The sequence below is a fragment of the Medicago truncatula genome, chromosome 1 (assembly GCF_003473485.1).
Source record: "Medicago truncatula cultivar Jemalong A17 chromosome 1, MtrunA17r5.0-ANR, whole genome shotgun sequence".
Lineage (NCBI taxonomy): Eukaryota > Viridiplantae > Streptophyta > Magnoliopsida > Fabales > Fabaceae > Medicago > Medicago truncatula.
Window position 1 is genome coordinate 30,301,212 of NC_053042.1, and position 20,126 is coordinate 30,321,337.

The window sequence follows — 20,126 nt, forward strand, 5'->3', positions numbered from 1 at the left end:
GGACACGGCATGCTGCTGCTGCTGAACGGACACGGCAGGCTGCACCTGCTGCATACCCGGCTGTAACAGCACTTCTGCTCGTGGTAAATTAGCTTCATGCCAGTCCTCAATCATGTGTCTAGCTCTACCAACAACTTGTCCACTCACCTCATTTACGTCTTCCCAAATTGAGATTCCGATGCTTCCATAAGCTCCAGCAAGTCGCGGCAAAACGTTGTTGGACATTCATAGTTGAGTTTTGGAGTAAATAGAAGATTGTATTGACAGCAGAATCCGAATTTATGGCTGCATTTTGAATATCGTAACAAATTCCCGCTGATGTCCAAACTTGAATGGCAAAAGGACACTCAAACAAAAGATGGTGAAGATCCTCATGAGCATGGCTGCAACTAGCACAATTCGTGGGACACGCAACCGCTTTATCATGTAAGCGAACTCTAGTGGGCAGACATCCTCTGCACATACGCCAAATCAGATGTTTTACTTTGGCCGGAACCTTAAGTCACCAAATGTCTTGCCAATTACCCGGTCTATGGAGGTGGAAAACATCAACCAGCTCTTGAACATACAGCCGGTAAGCACCTCTGCAGTTATAGTTAGTTGGATCCTATAAGTGATAAGCTATGGACATTTTATTTTTAATCCAAATCATACTGACAAGTGGTATAAAATATCCTCTTAAAAAAAGTGGTATAAAATAGACTTGGCCATACAAACTTAAGTTTATTTTACTCAAGTCTTCAGCCTCCCACCGTGTTTTAACTACGCAGCCAAATTACAAAATCAAATCTTAATTATTCACAAATTCAACCATTCAATCCTTTTTGTAACATAATTCTCACATTCCAACTGTTTGCCACGTCTCCTTTCACTATATAAAACCCTAAATTTATCCATCATATATTCAATTATATTTTACTCTCTCCTTTCTAACTTCCCAACAAAAATCTCAACGCCTTGATCACTCTCATTGCTATTCATCATGGACTCACAAAAGCACCTTTTCATCCTCTTATGTCTTTCCCTAGTACCTGTACTTCTCTTAGGTATATATCTGTATGAATTTAATTTAAATTTTGAGGGAAATATGTTAATGAATTTATGATCATGAAATTTTAATACCATTTTTAGTAAATGTTTTATTGTAACCATATTAATAGTACGGAATATTCACTAACTTTATCGATGACTATTATTAATCAATATCTATTCAACTTTCTATATGATTTTTCTTAATTGATTGGTTGATTAATAAATATCTTAAACTAATTGTGCATCTTGTTCATTGTGTAGGACAAATGGATATGCAAGTTGAGGCCACTCGCCATCTCAATCATCCTTCAAAAAAATTGTTTGTTTTCGGAGACTCGTATGTTGATACCGGCAACACCATAAAACCTATATCCGGTTCATGGAGAGCCCCATATGGCATAACCTTTCCCCGAAAGCCGTCCGGAAGATTCTCCGACGGCATAGTTTTAACTGACTTCCTTGGTATGTGAATTCACCCTTCCCTCTAATAGCATCATTATCAATTGGAACACTACAAAGTGCATTGTTTTTTAAGTAACTTGTTTTATTTTTTTTAACGTGAGTAACTTATTTTTTGTGTCTCTACTTTTCTAGCTTTAATATGAAAAATGATAGGTTTGGAATTAATGGTGCTTCCTCTTATATGTTGTGCAGCAAAGTATTTGGGATTGAGATCACCAATCATTCACAAATTATGGTATAACAACATAGTGCCTGAACATGATTTGAAGTATGGGATGAACTTTGCATATGGTGGTACAGGTGTATTTGATACATTTTCTTCATGACCAAATATGACAACCCAAATTGATTCCTTCAACCAAGTCATCCAAAAAAATGTCTATACTCTCTCAGATATCACCAATTCTATTGCTTATGTCTCTGTTGCTGGAAATGACTACTATGATTACATGGCCATAGATGGCTCTCTTTCGGTAAATTACTTAATTTTAATCATCATACTTTATATATTTCTATGATGTAAAGTATGAATTTAAAAACATAAATTATATATACTACTTTATAATGATGATGATGATGATAATTTAACTATAATAATTTTTAAAATAAATATTGTATAAAGGTCAATATATCTCAAAAATAAAAAGATAAAAGACTCGTATAGTAAACAACTATGCTATAGACATCTCAAAAAATTGTGATATAGAGATAAGATTAAATACAAGTTAGGAAGAATGTATTTTTAGAAAAAATGAAAATAATATTGTTGCATTTCTAAAAATGGAAGGAGAAAAATAGAAAGTAAATTAACCCTTAAGTCGAAAGTATATAAGTTTATGGAGATCATTTGGAGACTTACACTGAAAAACTAAAAGCCATAGTTAAGAAGGGTTTCTAAAAAGAATAAAATTGCACTAATTTTTTCATCTATTATTTTACATATTATAAATGAATGTTAACAAAATAATTTTATTGAATAAATGCAGGGTTTCCCATCTTTTATTGAATCAGTGATTAAACAAACAACCACTAATTTGATTCATCTCCAAAGTTTAGGATTTAAGAGAATTGTTGTGGGTGATTTACAACCTCTTGGTTGTCTTCCTCAAGCCACTGCTCAAAACTCATTTCAAAGTTGCAATAGTACATTTAATGACCTTGTAGCTCTCCGCAACAATCTAATGAAACAATCTATTACAAAGTTGAACCAAGAAACCAAAGATCACACCACATTCACAATCCTAGGCCTTTTCGATAGTTTCAGGTCGGTGTTGAATCACCCTTCAAGCCATAACATTAAGGAACGTTTGAAGCCATGTTGCATCGGAGTAAGCGATGAGTATACTTATGGAAGTGTAGATTCTGAACATACTACTAATAAATATTTGGTTTGTGAAAATCTTGAATCAACTTTCTTTTGGGATCAATTACACCCAACACAAGCAGGTTGGAATGATGTGTATAATGAGTTGGAGAAGAGAGGTCTTCATCAAATTTTATACTAGAGCTGTGTATGTTTGTGTTATCTATTTACATTGTTTTGTTTCTTGTTTAATAAGGCACCCCATCTTTTCAATAATTTGTAAATTTATCCTTAAATTTGGCTTGTTTATAAGTTGTAACTATTGCATGTGATTTCATTTTAAAGGGTGCAATGTGAATAGTGATTATTATTTTTCGTTGTTGATATTAATGTTGCTCAATTGTTGATAATGATGATTATCAAAAGAAAAAGGAAGAATAGATAACCAAATTGGTCCATGAAATTATATACATAGCTCATTTTTGTTCATGAACTTTTTAAATAGACAAATGTGTCTCTTAATTTCCCTCAAAAAAAGATGTGTCTCTTAATTTGCACCGGATTAATTCTCTTTTGGTCAATTATTTCTTTGATGAGTATGAGCTGGACAATATAATGTATATGTTGATAGAGTTCATAACACATCCAACGGAATGAAGTTTAGATTTATTTTGCGTTTAAATTATAAAAATTATAGATAGATACAAAAAGTATACCTTTGTATAAACTCTTGAAGCACGAAAAAAAATTCAAAGATGTGAAGACTCTACTGGTATCCACACCGAGACCAATTCTTAACCTCAACCTTTAAGTAGTGGAACAAGAAAACAAGAACATATTTGTGTTTTGTATTTTTGTTGTGTGTTGTGATCAAATCACTTAAAGTCTATTTATAAGTCACACACTACAATCAAATAGGAGGTGTTGACTCATCTTGATGGTCTTTTATTTCATATAGTCAATCATTATAAAAAACAATTATTAAACGTGATTAAATATTGTCAATGGTCTTTTATTTCATATTATTTATAAGTCTTATGTATTTTCAGAGATAATTTGAAGGACACCGTGATTAAATATTGCCAATGATCAAAGTATTAATATGACTAAGCATTGGGAAATAGATTTCCCACTTCATATAAATTTCCAAACTTGTACAATTTGAGGTATTTCGTATCTTGAATTGGATCAGAGCATTGGAAAATAGATTTTACACAAGGCTTGTGGTTGATTATGTCTATGACTTCAAAGGCTCGTAGCTCTTAATTTTTTGCTGTTCAATTTTGTTTTGGATGGTGTTTGTTTGTTTCTTGTCTCGGGTTTGTTGTATTGGTTGGGGGATGGGGTATTTTACAAGATCATTCAGCTATGTGTTGGCTGGATGTTTTATGTGGAAGGGTATTGTTTTGAGGATTTTTCCTGCGTACTGATTCATGTTGTTTGGGCCGGTTTTAATTTATTTGCTTTGTTTTAGTGCTCTCTGTCAATGGAGTTATTTTAGACATTGGGAAGGGGATATCTTGGTTAGAGGTTGTTTTCAATTGTCTTTTCCCCCTGAGCCTTTAGGGTTTATCTTCTCCCTCATTTTCGTTTCACCACACGCTACTCTCTTTCTCTCATGCTTCAACATAATCCATGAACTTAGTCAACCTACACGCATATAGAGGCATTTGTGTTGTCGTCGCTTGCGACCCAAGAACAAGAAAAATCACTCTGATTTGTGCCCCCTTCCTATAGAACTTTGGATGGGATGTCGCTCTCGTATTGCAAAAACCAAACGTTCCTGTGACAGTAAAGCAGTACACTTTACGTTGTGGGGACACTAGCGACATTCATGTGATCGTCAACGTTAGAGTTCCTAATAATTACGGCAGACTAACACGGTTGTGCTCGCTTATGCATGTGATCGACCCGTGACAGTTGAAAATTTAAGTGCATTTTGGCTCCTTTGTCTTTGCTAGAAATTAGAGTTAGTTGTTCAGGTTATTGTGGTCGGTTGTAAGTTTGGCGTGCGAGATGAAAATCAACTTATGAACCTAGAACAATTGATGCAACCGATTATGCAACAATTCATTGAGATTGAAACTTGCATTAAATGTTCAGCATTTAGGAGTATCATGGTCTCAAAAGTTTTCAACAATGCACAAAATTTCATTATATAGGCTTGAATTGTTTGTGAAATCTGAAATATCAAAACAAGTTTATAAATAATCAAAACAAATAGTTAAATAAAAGATATTTCCTAAAAACAATATAAGTTCTTGACATAATTTTTTCATCAATAAATTCCATAAAATAATTTTGTTTTTAATCGTAATTGGTTGTTTATAAAATAACACAAAGACCTCTACAATAAATTTACAACCATAAGGTAGATTTCAAATCTTCATGATTGTAATAAATGCTATTATTTTATTCAAGAGATCAAGTTTAAATGTGTCATCAAACAAGAAATATTATTTAACTTTATATTTTTCAAATAATTCATACGATTCTTCGTATCCTACACATTATTGACAAACTTAACTTTTTGTGTTATAGGTAGAAATTTCAAACTAAATGTTACTACCCCAGTCCACAAACTTATTATCTTACCACAAAAGTCAAAATTAATTTCATTAACATTGTAAATTTTACATAAAGTAAAAACCACCACAATAATGTTTCAGACGATATTTTACAGCTTTATCAATGTGGGGATATCTGTGTGTGGCTATATAGGGGTAGTCTCATTCCATTGACACTCCATGTTTAGACACATAGTCAAAAGCTTCATGTATCCTACTATTATCCCCATTCGCATTGATACATCTGTCGAGTAACTCTTGTTTGCTGACTTATACATGAATGCTAGCATGAATCTTCAAATGGGATTTAATCACACCACCTACCGTAAAAGACCAGCAAGAAGCTGAAAGTCACCTGATTCCATCAGCTAATGGATTGGGTCATGACCCATTTTCCCAAAAATCGGATCACTCCCTTTAGCTTATATATAAGTGTACCATAACATGGACTCGTCTTAAAAATCACTGAATTAAGGCCGTATGACATGATTTGGACCTTTTAATATGGATCTAAGTTTACCCTACTATAATATTTTCATTATAAAGGCTGGCTCATAGCCTCTCTGTGAATACACACACTTTGATATCCCTAACAACCTCGCATATTCGGTACATTCTTATTTGATCATCAGAGTGGTATTTATTTTATGTTTGTTTTGTTTGATGCAATTTCTTAGATCATTCATTATTAATTACTGGAGGACGACATTTGCACATGGAAAAATTGTTGCGTTCTTTTTGTTTGTGTTAAGAGTTTTTGGTTTATAATCGTTCATTACTTTTTTACATTGTTCATAATCTAATGTTGTTTTATATGATGTGTGGTTAGATATGGACTTCAAAATATTTAAGTGTGACAAGTGATTATCTAATACAGACTCTATTAATTTCTTAAGTAATTCTCTTACCTTTTAAAAATCATGAAAGTTTGACTAATCATTGGATAAATAATTGAGAAACCTGACTCATTGAACACAACATTTGTAATATATATATATAGTTTCTACTATTATTATTTTTCATTTAGAAACACAATTATTATTATTGTATGACATTTTTATTTAGTTAAAAATAAACATATCATATAAACACAATGTTTACATTGTATTGTTGTTACGTGATATATTTATATGATATTTTCAACGACTTAAATAAGATTTCAGTGACTAAATACGTTTATGCATAACTGAGAACAATATGAACTAATTTACCAAAATACATCATCAAAATAAGTTTAAAAATAATCAAACCAAATACTCAATAGAAGATAATTCTAAAAAAACAATATAATTTTTTGGCAAAATTAAAGTTAATAACAAAAAATTCATAACAATTTTATTTGTAATCAAGATTCGTGGATGGGGAAATAACACAAACACATCCACATGGAAAAGTCACAATCATCTATATCTATATATCTTTGTAAAGGAAACTTGAGTTAACCATATGCAAGTATTATGTCTATGTGGCACTTCTAAAAGAGCTTATTCTCACTATCTCTTATTCTTCACTCTCTCTTATTCTAAAATTCATTGGTTACCTCCACTATATCAATTTAATGTGTGGTGTTAATGTTGATATGTTTCTCATCTCTAAAAAAATAAATAAATGACATGCTTTAGTAGATGTTTTTCCATAGTTTACGTTAATGATTTTTTTTAATTAATAACACTAATTTTGCAGCATCTTACATATGAAAGGATAATTGTGTAGGTTATTTTTTTTCTTCCGTAATAACTAATAACCTTTCAAAGAAACACTTTCTCTAACGAATTTCTATCATAAATGTAGAGTTGAAAACTATGAGTTGTTGTACTTTAATTTATGGAAGTACTACAATTTGATATATGTTTATCAAATTAAATAATTTTTATATTTTGAAAGTTATAGTAATTTTTTGTAATAATTTTTGTTATAATAATTTTAATTACGTAACCTTCAAGAGTTATCACTTCAACCTTTAAACTACAATTTGATTTCTATTCCTTAACTTCTATAACATAAATATGAACATTCATCATTCATTCATTGTATTATTAGTTAGTCATAATTTTTTTCTATTCATATTCATGATCATTGTGTGTATAAATATGTGGTGAGGTTTTGGGGTCTTTTTATCTTACCCTCCATCCCAGCAAAAGGAGTGTCATACGAGATTAGAAAAAATGGAGTGGGAAGAAAGGCTGAATTGTGAAGTTTTAGATCATTGTCATCTTTTCTAAACAATTTTTGGGTAATACTCTTCAATTTTGTATGATAGTTTTTATTGTTTTTTTTTCTACTCTTTACATATGTCTTAACTATTTATTAGTTTTTGTGACAATCATATATATACATATAATGGTTCCTTACACTCATGTAAACGCCTTTTTTATTCTATTAATATTTATATATGATTGAATAATACTAAAAGAAATCTAATCATAAGATAATAGTGATATATTCTCACTATTTCTTTTGGTTACATCAGAAAAGGAAAAGAAAAAAAATAAGAAAATGAAAAGGGAATTACATCTTTACAAAGGACACCCCAAAAGCATAAATGATCTTTTATGATTACACTATTAGGATAAAATATGACATGTCTTTAAACTTATAAAATATCATAGGACACACCAAAAACGACTCCTTTCAATCACATTTATAAGAAAAAAATAATTTTTTATGTTTGTTGTGATATTTTTACTCATTGTCCTTAGAATATTTACATAAACCTACAATACAAATCAATGCAAATTCTCATATTTTTAAATAACGCTCATATTTTAATATAAATTAATACTAAACGTAATCATAACATTACGTCTCAAAAATAATAGTATAAATCATTGAATTGTATATGATAATACTTATCACACTTTTTATTTCTTAATTTTTAAAAATATTGCAAGTATTATTTTAGTCAAACCCGTATTGATTTTATGTTAAATTCGGTTAATGCTTGAAATAATGAATTGAAGTTTATGTTAAACTATCTACGTTGAATGTATGATTTACATTTTTTAATATAATTCATCGACGATTGTTGAAAATTGTCTGACTTTTTTCAGGACATTCTTGAAATTTTATGACATTATTAGATCACATGTCACATCATTTAACAATTTTATATCGCGGACTTAAATCCAATAATTTGAAGGTAACAGTTCTATATCGCGGACTTAAATTCAATAATCTTAAGGTGAGACCAAATTGAATGATTTTAAAATGAAGGGACTAAAACTAAGTACAAATAAGGGACTAAATTTAAAAATATAAATCATATATACTTTATAATGATCTAACGAAAAGATGGATGCTCACGTGCCCATTTTTTCGCTCTTTTTATTACGCTAAAGTTTGAAAATTATGAACGGTGTTATTTTACATATTATAAGAAGGGTTTCTAAAAAGAATAAAACTACACTCATTTTTTTCATCTATTATGTTATATATTATAAATGAATGTTAACAAAATAATTTCATTTAAAATACGCAGGGTTTCCCATCTTTTATTGAATCAGTGATTAACCAAACAACCACCAATTTGATTCATCTTCAAAGCTTAGGATTTAAGAGAATTGTTGTGGGTGATTTACAACCTCTTGGATGTCTTCCTCAAGCCACCGCTCAAACCTCATTTCAGAGTTGCAATAGTACATTTAATGACCTTGTAGCTCTCCACAACAATCTATTGAACCAATCTATTACAAGGATGAACCAACAATCCAAGCCAAGGATCACAACACATTCACAATCCTCAGCATTTTCGATAGTTTCAAGTCAGTGTGGAATCACCCTTCAAACCGTTTGAAGCCATGTTGCGTCGGAGTTAGCGATGAGTATACTTGTGGAAGTGTAGATTTTGAACATACTTCTAATAAATATTTGGTTTGTGAAAACCTTGAATCAACTTTCTTTTGGGATCAGTTACACCCAACACAAGCAGGTTGGAATGCTGTGTATAATGAGTTGGAGAAGAAAGGCCTTCATCAAAGTTTATACTAGAGCTATGTATCTTTGTGTGTCACATATTTGCATTGTTTTGTTTCTTGTTTAATAAGGCACCCCATCTTTTCATTAATTTGTAAATTTATCGTTAAATTTGGCTTTGTTTGTAAGTTGTAACTATTGCATGTGATTTCATTTCAAAGGGTGCAATGTGCAAATTGATTATTATTTTTTGTTGTTGATATTAATGTTGCTCAATACTAAATAATTTGCTTGAAGCAAAATTGTTTATAATGATGATTATCAAGCGGAAAAAGGAAGACTGGATATACAAATTGGTCCATGAAATACGTAGGTCATTTTCATAATAGACAAACATCATGTCTCTCAATTTGCACCGGGTTATTAATTTTCTTTTCAGTTAATTATTTCGTTGAAGAATATGAGCTGGACACTATAATGCATATGTGACATTTCAACATACACACCACATCATTGCCATGTCATAGTGACAATTTAGCTGAAAATATTTGTGGTTCTTTTCACTGCCACATAAACGCCACTTTAACTTTCACTATTAAAACTTTTTTATTTTGGTAGTAATACTAAAACTTTGTTTTTCTTCGACAAGCCACACTAGTTTATCCATAAGCATATTACATGACCATTGCCCCCTATTATAGTTAACAAACCTCACTTGATTTCCTTAAAAAAAAAAATCTGAATATCCTAATTAACTAACTATAACCTTGATCACTATTATAAGAAAAAATATATATTTTAAATTTATTTAATTAATAATGTATATAGTCTTTATTATAGAACATATACATCATTAATTAATAAATAAATCTAAAATGAAGTCTTTTGTTTATAATAGTGACTAGAGAGTGTATCTTTTAATTTCGCATATCATAGAAAAAGGGAAATCAATCAACACTAAAAATACTAACTGCACATGGGACACACGAAACCTTACAATCTTCATCACTTCAACTAACAAGTTACCGTGACATATTTCAAATAGGGGTGTTTAAAACCGAACCAATCCAATAGAAAAATCATAAATCGAACCAACCCAAACCGTAAAAAACCGCATTTGGTTCGGATGTATTCGGATCAATTTTTTACTCAACCGCATGGTTTGGTTCGGTTTGCAGTTTTGATTTTACCAACCGAACCAAACCGCAATATAAGAAATACACTAATTGAATATATATCGTTTGGACCAATACTCATAGAAACTAAATGAGAACTTTAATAAAATGACATATTTTTTCTCTTGTTAAGTTTCTTCTTTGCTTTTTCTTTCAAAAATGTATTCATGTACTACCTGAACTCTTAGAGAATGATAAAAAAATTAGTCTTTTGTATTTCTTACAAAATAGGATTACTTTTTGTCCACGTTTAAATTTGGTATACGTAGTTGGGAACATTATTGGATGAAAATAAAATTGTAATGTTGGATGAAATTTAAAACATTGCTGAAAATATGTTGTGTTTTAACTTTTTAATTTGATTTTAATGTTGGAAACCAAAAAAAAAAAAATGTCTAAAATAACCGCACCAACCGATCCAATCCAAACCGCATTGGTTTGGTTTTGTTTGGTTCGGATTTTATTTTAAAAGTCAACCGAATCAAACTAAACCGCATACTTTTTTATTTTTTGGTTCGGATGACTTCTAACCTCAAAACGGAACTAAACCGCACCGCGAATACCCCTAATTTCAATACATATATCTCTCCGTCTCATACTATGTGACACAATTGATTATGTCACGTTTGTCAATGTACAGTTTTAATTTTAAATACATTTAATAATTTATTAGAAAAAATTATGAAAATTTGATATTTTTTGAAAATATTCATCGAGACAAATCCAACATTTTATATGATATAATTTATCTTTGTATATTAGTAGAAATATATGGTCAAAGTATGTTGTGTGAATAGTGAACAATTTCAAATTATGTCATTTAAAATGGGACGGAGAGAGTAACAATTAAATATAACTAATATGCATATATCATGACTCAGCTCATAAGCATATCATCATTCCCTACATGGCTACTTTGTTTGTGAGTTTGGAGGGGATGAGAGGGGAAGGTTTGGAATTAAAAGGAATGAGCAAAGTGAAAAAAATAAATGACATTGAGATGTGAAGACTTTGTGATTTCATTTTTCTTCATAATGCAAAACCCTCCTCATTTGGAGTAACTCTAAAATTCTTCAAATTTAATCTAGGTAGTTATAATATTTTTAAAATAATAAATATATTAATCATAAGCATTAATTTATCATTCTCTAAAAAATTACTCATTCGAAAAATGTGAAAATTTTTATCATTTTCCTCTATACTTTCAACCCTTTAAAACTTTCTATTTCTCTCTCCTCCAAACTCCTAAACAAAATCTAAAGGGAAAAAGCAAAACCATTGCTGATATAATGTGTAAAGGCAAATTAATAGTTGTAAGAAATCTGTTATTTTTTCCTTCCAATAATTTGGAAGTTTATTAACTATAGTACAAACTCAACATTATAGTGAAAAACTATACCCATCTATGGAGAGTCGCAGGGAACCTACACAATCACTTGCTAGCTAAAAGGATTGGACAAGAACACATTACAAAGTTTTTTACATAAAATAAGTGCTACATATATAATGGCTACAACAATGGCGTAGGATACAATCCAAACTCTATTCTAATGGCTTAGGATTGGACAACAACACATTACAAAGTCTTTTTTTTTTTTTTTGAGGAGATTTACAAAGTCTTATAGCATCAAAAGTGAACATACACAAATAAAACATACAATAGAGACATTTTGCAAAGAAGCCTCCAATCAATCTTCTTTGACCGACATGATCTTAATGAGAATTACCACTTCATTTCGAATAAATCCCTTGTTCTAGTAAGACATCATTGCAAAAAGCAACTAGATGAATTACAATCTAGTTTTTTTCGGTTATCCCAATCATAACTTGAACCAAAGATGGACAGTTTGACTACAAAGTCTCGAAACAACAATCCTTCAAACAAAGAAAAACAACAAGAGCAGCATCTTAAAGCCCTTTATAGAAATAAAGATAGTGAATTATCAGGTGTTTTAAGGTTTCTAACGAGGGTTTTAAATGTTCCTAACATATTTAAGTTCGACCGGGTTACAAACTAGAAGGTCAAAATGTCAACTTGTGTCAACTTATTTCCTGTTATGATAAATTATTGAAGCAATGGAAATCAATTGGATTCGTGGAGTCTTAGCGATCGTTGTTGAACCTAACATAACCCCATTAAACCACTTTGTTAGATGACGATTGCTCTCACTTATAAATACATTGTCAGACCATTTTTTATCCAATGTAAAACTCTTTAACACACCCCTCACGTCCAAGACTGAACATCTGGAGCATGGACCTAAATGGTGGCTGGTCCGTTAAACAAAAACCTAATAGCAGGTGGTCCAACGGATTTTGAGGAGGCTCTGATATCATCTTAGAAATCGTGGTGAGGCTAACACAACCCCACAAAACGGGCTTGTGAGGTGAGGATTGTCTCCACTTATAAACACATCGTCAGATCATCTCTTATTCGGTGTGGTACTCTTTAATGTGGAGGATGATCTATCTAGGTCGAGGATTTTATGAATTTTCTCTTACTATCATTAAAGTTAACAGCCTTCCATTCAAAAGATATTTCTATGGAAATTAGTTACTACTCTCTCCATGCATAAGTGTCTTTTAAGAATAATAACATCAAATTAATGAAGTGAGTTTTTGAACTTCTTTTTCTATTATACCCTTATTTTAATTCATCAATAAATTTTCTTTTTTTATGCACACTTTCTCTTTTCAATAATTTTAATGTGTTATTTTTCGGAGACAAATCAATGAAGTCGCTCATAACCTTATTAGAGTGGCTTTACATCATACTAATTTCTATATTTATATTATGATTCCATCTTGTATCTCTACTATTATTATGAATAAAATAAAATAAATTTCTTCTTGTAAAAAAAAGAGCGGAATAATTCTTACCTATAACATGAATAAAAAAATACAGACAGCACAAACATGTCATAATTAACTTTTGTTCCGCACTAAAATAACATTAATAATGTAGATTCCACTTATCAATATCCACATGATGATGCAGAGTCAAAAACCAACGGCGTTACTGCAGCAGCCTCAAGCATTTAATATTGTACCCTAATACAATACTACAAGAGAATCCACACCAATCTTGTATTTTTAGTGGTTAACGTGATTCTCTTAATATGAGAGAGTAATAAATTGACCTCACATATTTAATCTTCAAACAACATGGACCATATATAAATGTCCACAAATCCAAATATGGACCATAAATTGTAAATATACTAGGTATACATAAGGACAAGTTTGATACATATATATAGTAGTACGGATTATTCACTTGGTTCCTCTTGGACGAACAAATACAGGAAGACCAAAAGCAAAAGTGGCAGTTAGTCCAGGAGAGAATCTTGGGTTACCATGAAACATTGTTCTATCTTCCAATTCAATATGAAACTTTCTAAGCAAAGAAATTGCCACACTTTTAAGTTCCATCAAAGCCATTTCTTTACCAATACAAACCCTTAACCCAGCTTGAAAAATAGGGTACTTGAATTGATTTGAAGGTTGAAACACACCATCTTTCAACCACCTTTCAGGCTTAAACTCTAAACAATCTGGACCCCACAATTCCTCCAACCTACCCATTGCATAAGGATGATAAGTAACCCTAGTTCCACTTTTCACTTTTGTACCATCTGGTAAAACATCATCATCCAAACAAAACTTTGAATCAAATTGAATTGGTGGATATAGTCTCATACTTTCATGTGCTGCTGCTTGTAAATAATGCAATTTCCTAAGTTGTTCAAAATTCGTTACACCAAAAATATTGTTTTCATCATGTGGTCCAATTACTCTTTCTGCTTCTAACAAAATCTCTTTCTCAACTTCTGGATTTTTTGCTAATAACCAAAAGAAACTTGTGAGTGATGATGCCACGGTGTCGCGACCGGCCAATAAGAAACTTATGACTATGTCTCTAAGAAACATGTCATCATGAATTGTAGTACTCATGAATCTTGACAACAAATCTTTGTGATGGGAAAAACCTAATTTTCTCTTTTGATTTATAACAACTTTGGCTAACATATTAATGATGTTAATACTTTTTTGTAACTCCTTTTCACTACCCATGTTGAAAAATCTTTTGATCTTCCAAATTAATGGAGACACAACCATGGCTCTTTCAGCTGATAATTTTGATGCTAGATCAAAAGAAAGAGCGAAATCCGACATAGGTAAGGATGTTTCTAAACACATAGGGTCTAAACCAAAGGAAAATCTACAAATACTATCAAAAGAGAATCTTTTGAAAACATCTTGCAAATCAAAAACAACTTGGTTTAGGTTTTGGTTTTGGAGTAGAGGGATGAGTCGATTTTCGATTTCGTTGTTGACAACTTCAAAGGCAAATGATCTTATGGATTGTTTGTTGAGTTCTAAACTTGCCATCTTCTTTTGAAATTTCCATAAATCACCATCCACGTTGAAGATACCACGACCTAGAAAATCACCTAAGATTGATGAGAAGGGTTTTCCTTTTGGGTAGTTTTCGAATTTTGTTTTGAGTATGTACTCAACGTTTTCACAATTTGCGGTGATTATGTTTCTTAGGACATGTATGTGGATGGTTTTTGTTGGTGATTTTTTTAGGAGATGAGCATACCAATCACAAAGATTGTTGAAATCTTTTGACCAACTTGAAGAGAGATAAGCTTGGCAAATTTCACAACTACAAAACACACTACTACTAAAAAATTTGTGAAAACATGATATGAGATATGAAAAAATAGTAGTGAAAAAAATTAATAATATTAAGGTGATCATGAGTGGAAAAACTAGAGAGCTATTAGAAACTAAAGGTTGATCAAGTTGATCCATTGATGAAAAATTAAAGATGAAAAAGAGAAAAGACAACTACTATAGTAAATGGATATGGCTATAGACATATATGAAGTGGAGGAGGGTGAGAGAGATATATATGCAATTAGAGTCACAAGAGGAGGTCAAGACAAGTGGGAGGCATTTTGGATATATACATCAATAGTCATAGTAATTGATTGGATGATTTTTCAAATAGCACACTCACTATACTATCAATAATTAATCTTCAAAAAAGGAGCAGATTTTGATACGTTATTTTCTACGGTGATATGTTAAAATAATTTTTGCATTTTGTTATAAAATAAATGAAACTGAATATACTACTATATGAGCTGGACTTTCATGTGTCAATGAAATATGCAATTGTAAATATTAATTGGTGTACGTAGCAGCGGCAAAGCTAGCTAGCACGGGGTGGCTAAATATAAAAAGAAAAGAAAAAATTAATTATTATATTTAATTTAATTTATAAGAAAAAAAATCACAATAATTTTTTTTTGTCAAAGAGTTTAGTGACTAAAATTCATATTTTTTAAGGTGAATAAGTGGGGTGTTTGGGGTTCGAACCCAACCCCTGCATATAATAATACATGTCTCTGCCATCTAAGCTATGTTCACGGGAATAAATCACAATAATTGTACTTATATAAAATGTAAATCAATGTAACACCAAAAAAATAAAAACTAACAATAGCAATTTATTTTTAAAAATAATTGAGATCAACAACACTTCAAAGAATCAAATTTATCTTCACTTTGCTTAAGATAACGATAATGTCAATATAAGATAAAATAAATCTATTAAACAAACAGTAATCTTTTAAATATCTTATTTCTCTTAGCTTTACAAAAATAAACTCATTTAATTAGCTACTATATTTTTTTGGTAACTAAACATAAAATATACTTACTAATAAAAACAAAAAAAAAAATATTTTTTGGTGTAGCAAAAGTTACCCTCCCTAATACACAACTATGCCCCTGATTATAAGGAACATATTGTCGCATAACATACTCATTTATTCTTTTTTTTGTTAGAAGATATAAACTTTTATGGTTAAAAATAAACTTTGAGCTTAAACCTATAAAATTGGGAGGAAGAAATTAAAATGTCTTGGTGCAGACAGACACAGTATTGTACTAGTTTAGTTTAGTGGTAGACAAACTCTGCAATGAAAAGCTGCAATGAAAAGTGATTAGATTCGAAAGTGATTAAAGAAAGATAAGTTAGAGGGCACGAATAACCCGTGCGTTCACTACCAAACAAAGTGCCCATATGTTTCGTACTATTTGTGTGTTGGAAACACATTACTTCACGTGCCTAATTTTCAACCACGTCACTTTACGTTTTCCCTGACATCATAAGATTCCTTTTTCTTCAAGGAACATTTTCGAGTTTCATACACTACAAAACTTTATGTACATCGAGTTTTTTTGTTACATTTTTTTACGTAGAGAAAATAAACAATGGTATGTTATGAAGAGAAGGAGATTATCTTAAATCATTTTAGCAGGTCAATTTGATACATGTCTTGAAGAAAAATCGCAATAAAAAATCAGATTAAATGCACTGGATAAACAATTTGTTTTTTCTTTTGATGGATTCTTATGAATGATCATGATTAAGGATTGAAGAATTTTCTCTTGTCGTGCAGGACTTTCAAAGTCGAACTCAGAGAGTGATCAGCCAACATCTTTACTTAATTCACATGAACAAAATTTCTTCAATCACGCTGGTAGCTTATTTGATTGAAGGCTTATAGATTGAGAGGGTGCGGTTTAGGTTTCAGAAAAACTAGGGTTTATGAGAAGTGAATTCGGTTTTAAGAGTGTTTTACTTCAGCATAATAGTTCTATTTATTGAATCACTTGTGTGGTCTGCATGCTAAGCAACTTCACATTTACATAACTTTAAAAGTTGTGTTGTGATTAACGAAATGAAATGAAATAAAAATGTTCAATTATTTAAATTTTCATTAGAAAGGCGGAACGAAATGGAACTCAATTACATACATTCTATCACATTTTATTAGTTAATCACATTTTACTTCCCAATTTAGGTGAAATGGAACAACTTCTTAATTGAATTTTATAGTTATAAAATTACTTATTCATCCCTATTTGCAAGAAAGCAACAACTTTCTTTTTCTATAAGTAAAATTTTATTAGAAGCATATTAGCCCAAGTTGTGCATAGCTGCCAAAATACTAGAGTTCTCAATGACATCTACATAATGTGTTTATTATATATTAATGAAATCTTCTACTTTGTCTTCAATCATTGATGATGCTGAAAATAGTAGTCTAGTAATGAGAAATGTTTATATGGTCACAGAACTAAATGTATAATGTTTATGCATGCACACAATGAGGCACTTGTCTTCAAAAATGTTAAATTAATTTTATTTTTTATTATTAGAAAAAATGTTCCTTCATATGTGCCTAAACACTATACATATAGTTTTGTGACCATAGAAGACTAACTCGTAGTATTGTTCCTTCGGTTGCTTGATTCTCATGAGCTTCTTCTGACGATTGAAAGAAACTTACTCCATCCGTTTTAAAATGAGTGTCGTTTTAGGTGTTTACACACATATTAAGAAATGCAATTATTAAAAGAAAGAGAATGTTTATTTTACCAAATTATCCTTATTGACTATTGGTTAGTTTTAAAAGTAATACTTTGAAAGTAGCGTGCTGAGTATTAATTGGAGGGTACAATTGAAAAGAAAAAGTTATTATTGCATTGAAAACTAAAAGTGACATTCATTTTGAAACAAATTATTTTGGCTAAAGCGACACTCATTTACGGAGAAGTAGAAATTATAGGTACTAAACAAAACATAATGCACAGACAGAAAAAAAAAAACTGAGTGCAAGTCATGTTGGTAGTACGTATAACTAATATTCTTCGATCCTACGTTTCTCTTTCAAGAAACCTTCAATGTCAACAAGCCAAATTTTAAACTATTAATCCTACTCACAATTTTAAACCTACAGTGTTAAAATATATCATGTGTGCCAAGTCGGCATACAATTTTAGTTGGTTTTTTACAAAACCATACAATTTCAGTTGTTGACTATGACTACTAAGTACCATGTTACTAGAAATAATGTTTTTTTAGGAGGACAAACAATGTTTTTATGTAGAATATTTTTATAAGTAAAAAGGGCAAAAAAGGAATATAAAAATTGTAATATATTCGGCTCCATCATTTTCCAAACGATGGAATATGGTTTTTGTCCTGTTCCATTATGCAATATTCAAACTATGAAATGAAAACTATAATCTTTCTATTATGCTTCACTTCATTTCATTTTGTTCAATGGCAAAACTAACACGTTTTTTATGAGGGCCCCAAATGTAAACAAATAGAATATTTTTGAAAACTAGTAATATACTAAAATTAATCTATAAGAAAAAATGAGCAACAATTTAATAACAATTTTTTTTAGTTCGACGATAATTCAAAGAATCATATTCATTTATAGTTGATTTTGTATTAAATTGAGTATCATTGTCTTTTTTAATATATATAATGATGGACACAAGATGGTTGGGTCGCCGGAAAAGATAATTGATGGTGAGGGGAAGAAGAAACAACATGTTATGAAGGAAGAAGAAGAGGAGTACGCAGAGAATAAAATGTCTATAGAAAATTGAGTTTGGTCACAAGATTAGTAAATACTCATGTTTTAATCTCAACCCTTATTTTTTAATTTAATGATGGACATTCATTCTCACCATTCTCACATACAAAAGTCGCTCGACCCATATCAGGGGACTTCATTCAAGCCACTTTGTCCTTAAAGGCCTTGTTCATGGAAGATGTGGATTGGATGGGCTGTTCCAACCCCAGGCCCATCACTCCCATACCTGAATGGAAGATGCAAAGGGCCCGTGATCCAAATACCTAGGTTGTGTTTTTAAAGACCGAGTATTGAATTGTCCGGCGGCGAAGATTAAGGGGTAAGAGACCGCTTGAATATCTTGCCTTAAGGAGGAGGTGATACATGAGGAGCAAGTAATTACCCTCTAGTTATAGGGGCGAGCTTGTTCAACCACAATAAACTAGCCCTAATTATTCTCTATAAAAGAAGGCTTCATGTTAAACCTGTTTCATTCACTTTTTATCCCCTAAACTAAATACCTAAATATTTATATTTGACCTAAAGTTCTCGGTAGACATGACAACAGAACCCGCCTCCACCTAGACCTGGCCGCCCCCGTCCCTAACTCAATGAGGAAAGTCGATTTAACTAGATATGGGTGTGGGGGAAACCCAATTTTTTAGTATGGGGGAAGGGAGAAATGCTTATACTTGGCCCGCCCCCGCCCCGCCCCGTCCTTTATTGGAATTTACCTTATTATATTTAATAATCTTACACCCATTAACTTACAAATAGGTACCAAATTCTTTTAATATATTATTACTCTTTAAAAACATGTTCATCTTGCTATTTTGAAAGAGCTTTATTAGATCTATTATTATTAATTTAATTATTGTTTTTTTGTTGATATAAAAAAATGAACAGACATGCAGGTTTTTTAATTTTTTTTAAAATACAATTTTTGCGGGTGGGGGTGAGGGAACCCGTCCCATGAACAAACATGCATGTTTTTTTTTTTAAAAATACAATTTTTGTGGGTGGGCGCGGGGAACCCATCTCTGTGGTGGGTGGGGTGGATGTTCAATTGTTACCCCTGAAACGGTTAGGGAGGAGACAAATAATGTTTAAATCCGCCCTCGTCTTGTTGTCATGTCTAGTTTTCGCTTCTCTCGTAAAAACAACTTTAAATAGCTTATTTTTATAATGTTATTTTTGTGACACATCGAATTTTGGAGAAAAC

General features: G+C 31.1%; 1 protein-coding gene and 1 pseudogene across 1 annotated transcript; one reads left to right on the forward strand and one right to left on the reverse strand.

Annotated features, from left to right (window-relative positions):
* Positions 1-1,298: 1,298 nt before the first annotated feature.
* Positions 1,299-3,197, forward strand: LOC25483853 (GDSL esterase/lipase At5g03610-like; annotated as a pseudogene).
* Positions 3,198-13,370: 10,173 nt separating this feature from the next.
* Positions 13,371-15,376, reverse strand: LOC25483856 (cytochrome P450 94C1). Its single transcript, XM_013612570.3, has one exon. It carries the CDS (start codon positions 15,270-15,272, stop codon positions 13,725-13,727), a length of 1,548 nt encoding a protein of 515 aa, XP_013468024.1. The 5' UTR covers positions 15,273-15,376; the 3' UTR covers positions 13,371-13,724.
* Positions 15,377-20,126: the final 4,750 nt, after the last annotated feature.

Bases quoted from the DNA above. Each gene is read 5' to 3' on its own strand.
- LOC25483856 (XM_013612570.3), bottom strand. From the start codon at position 15,272: ATGGATCAACTTGATCAACCTTTAGTTTCTAATAGCTCTCTAGTTTTT.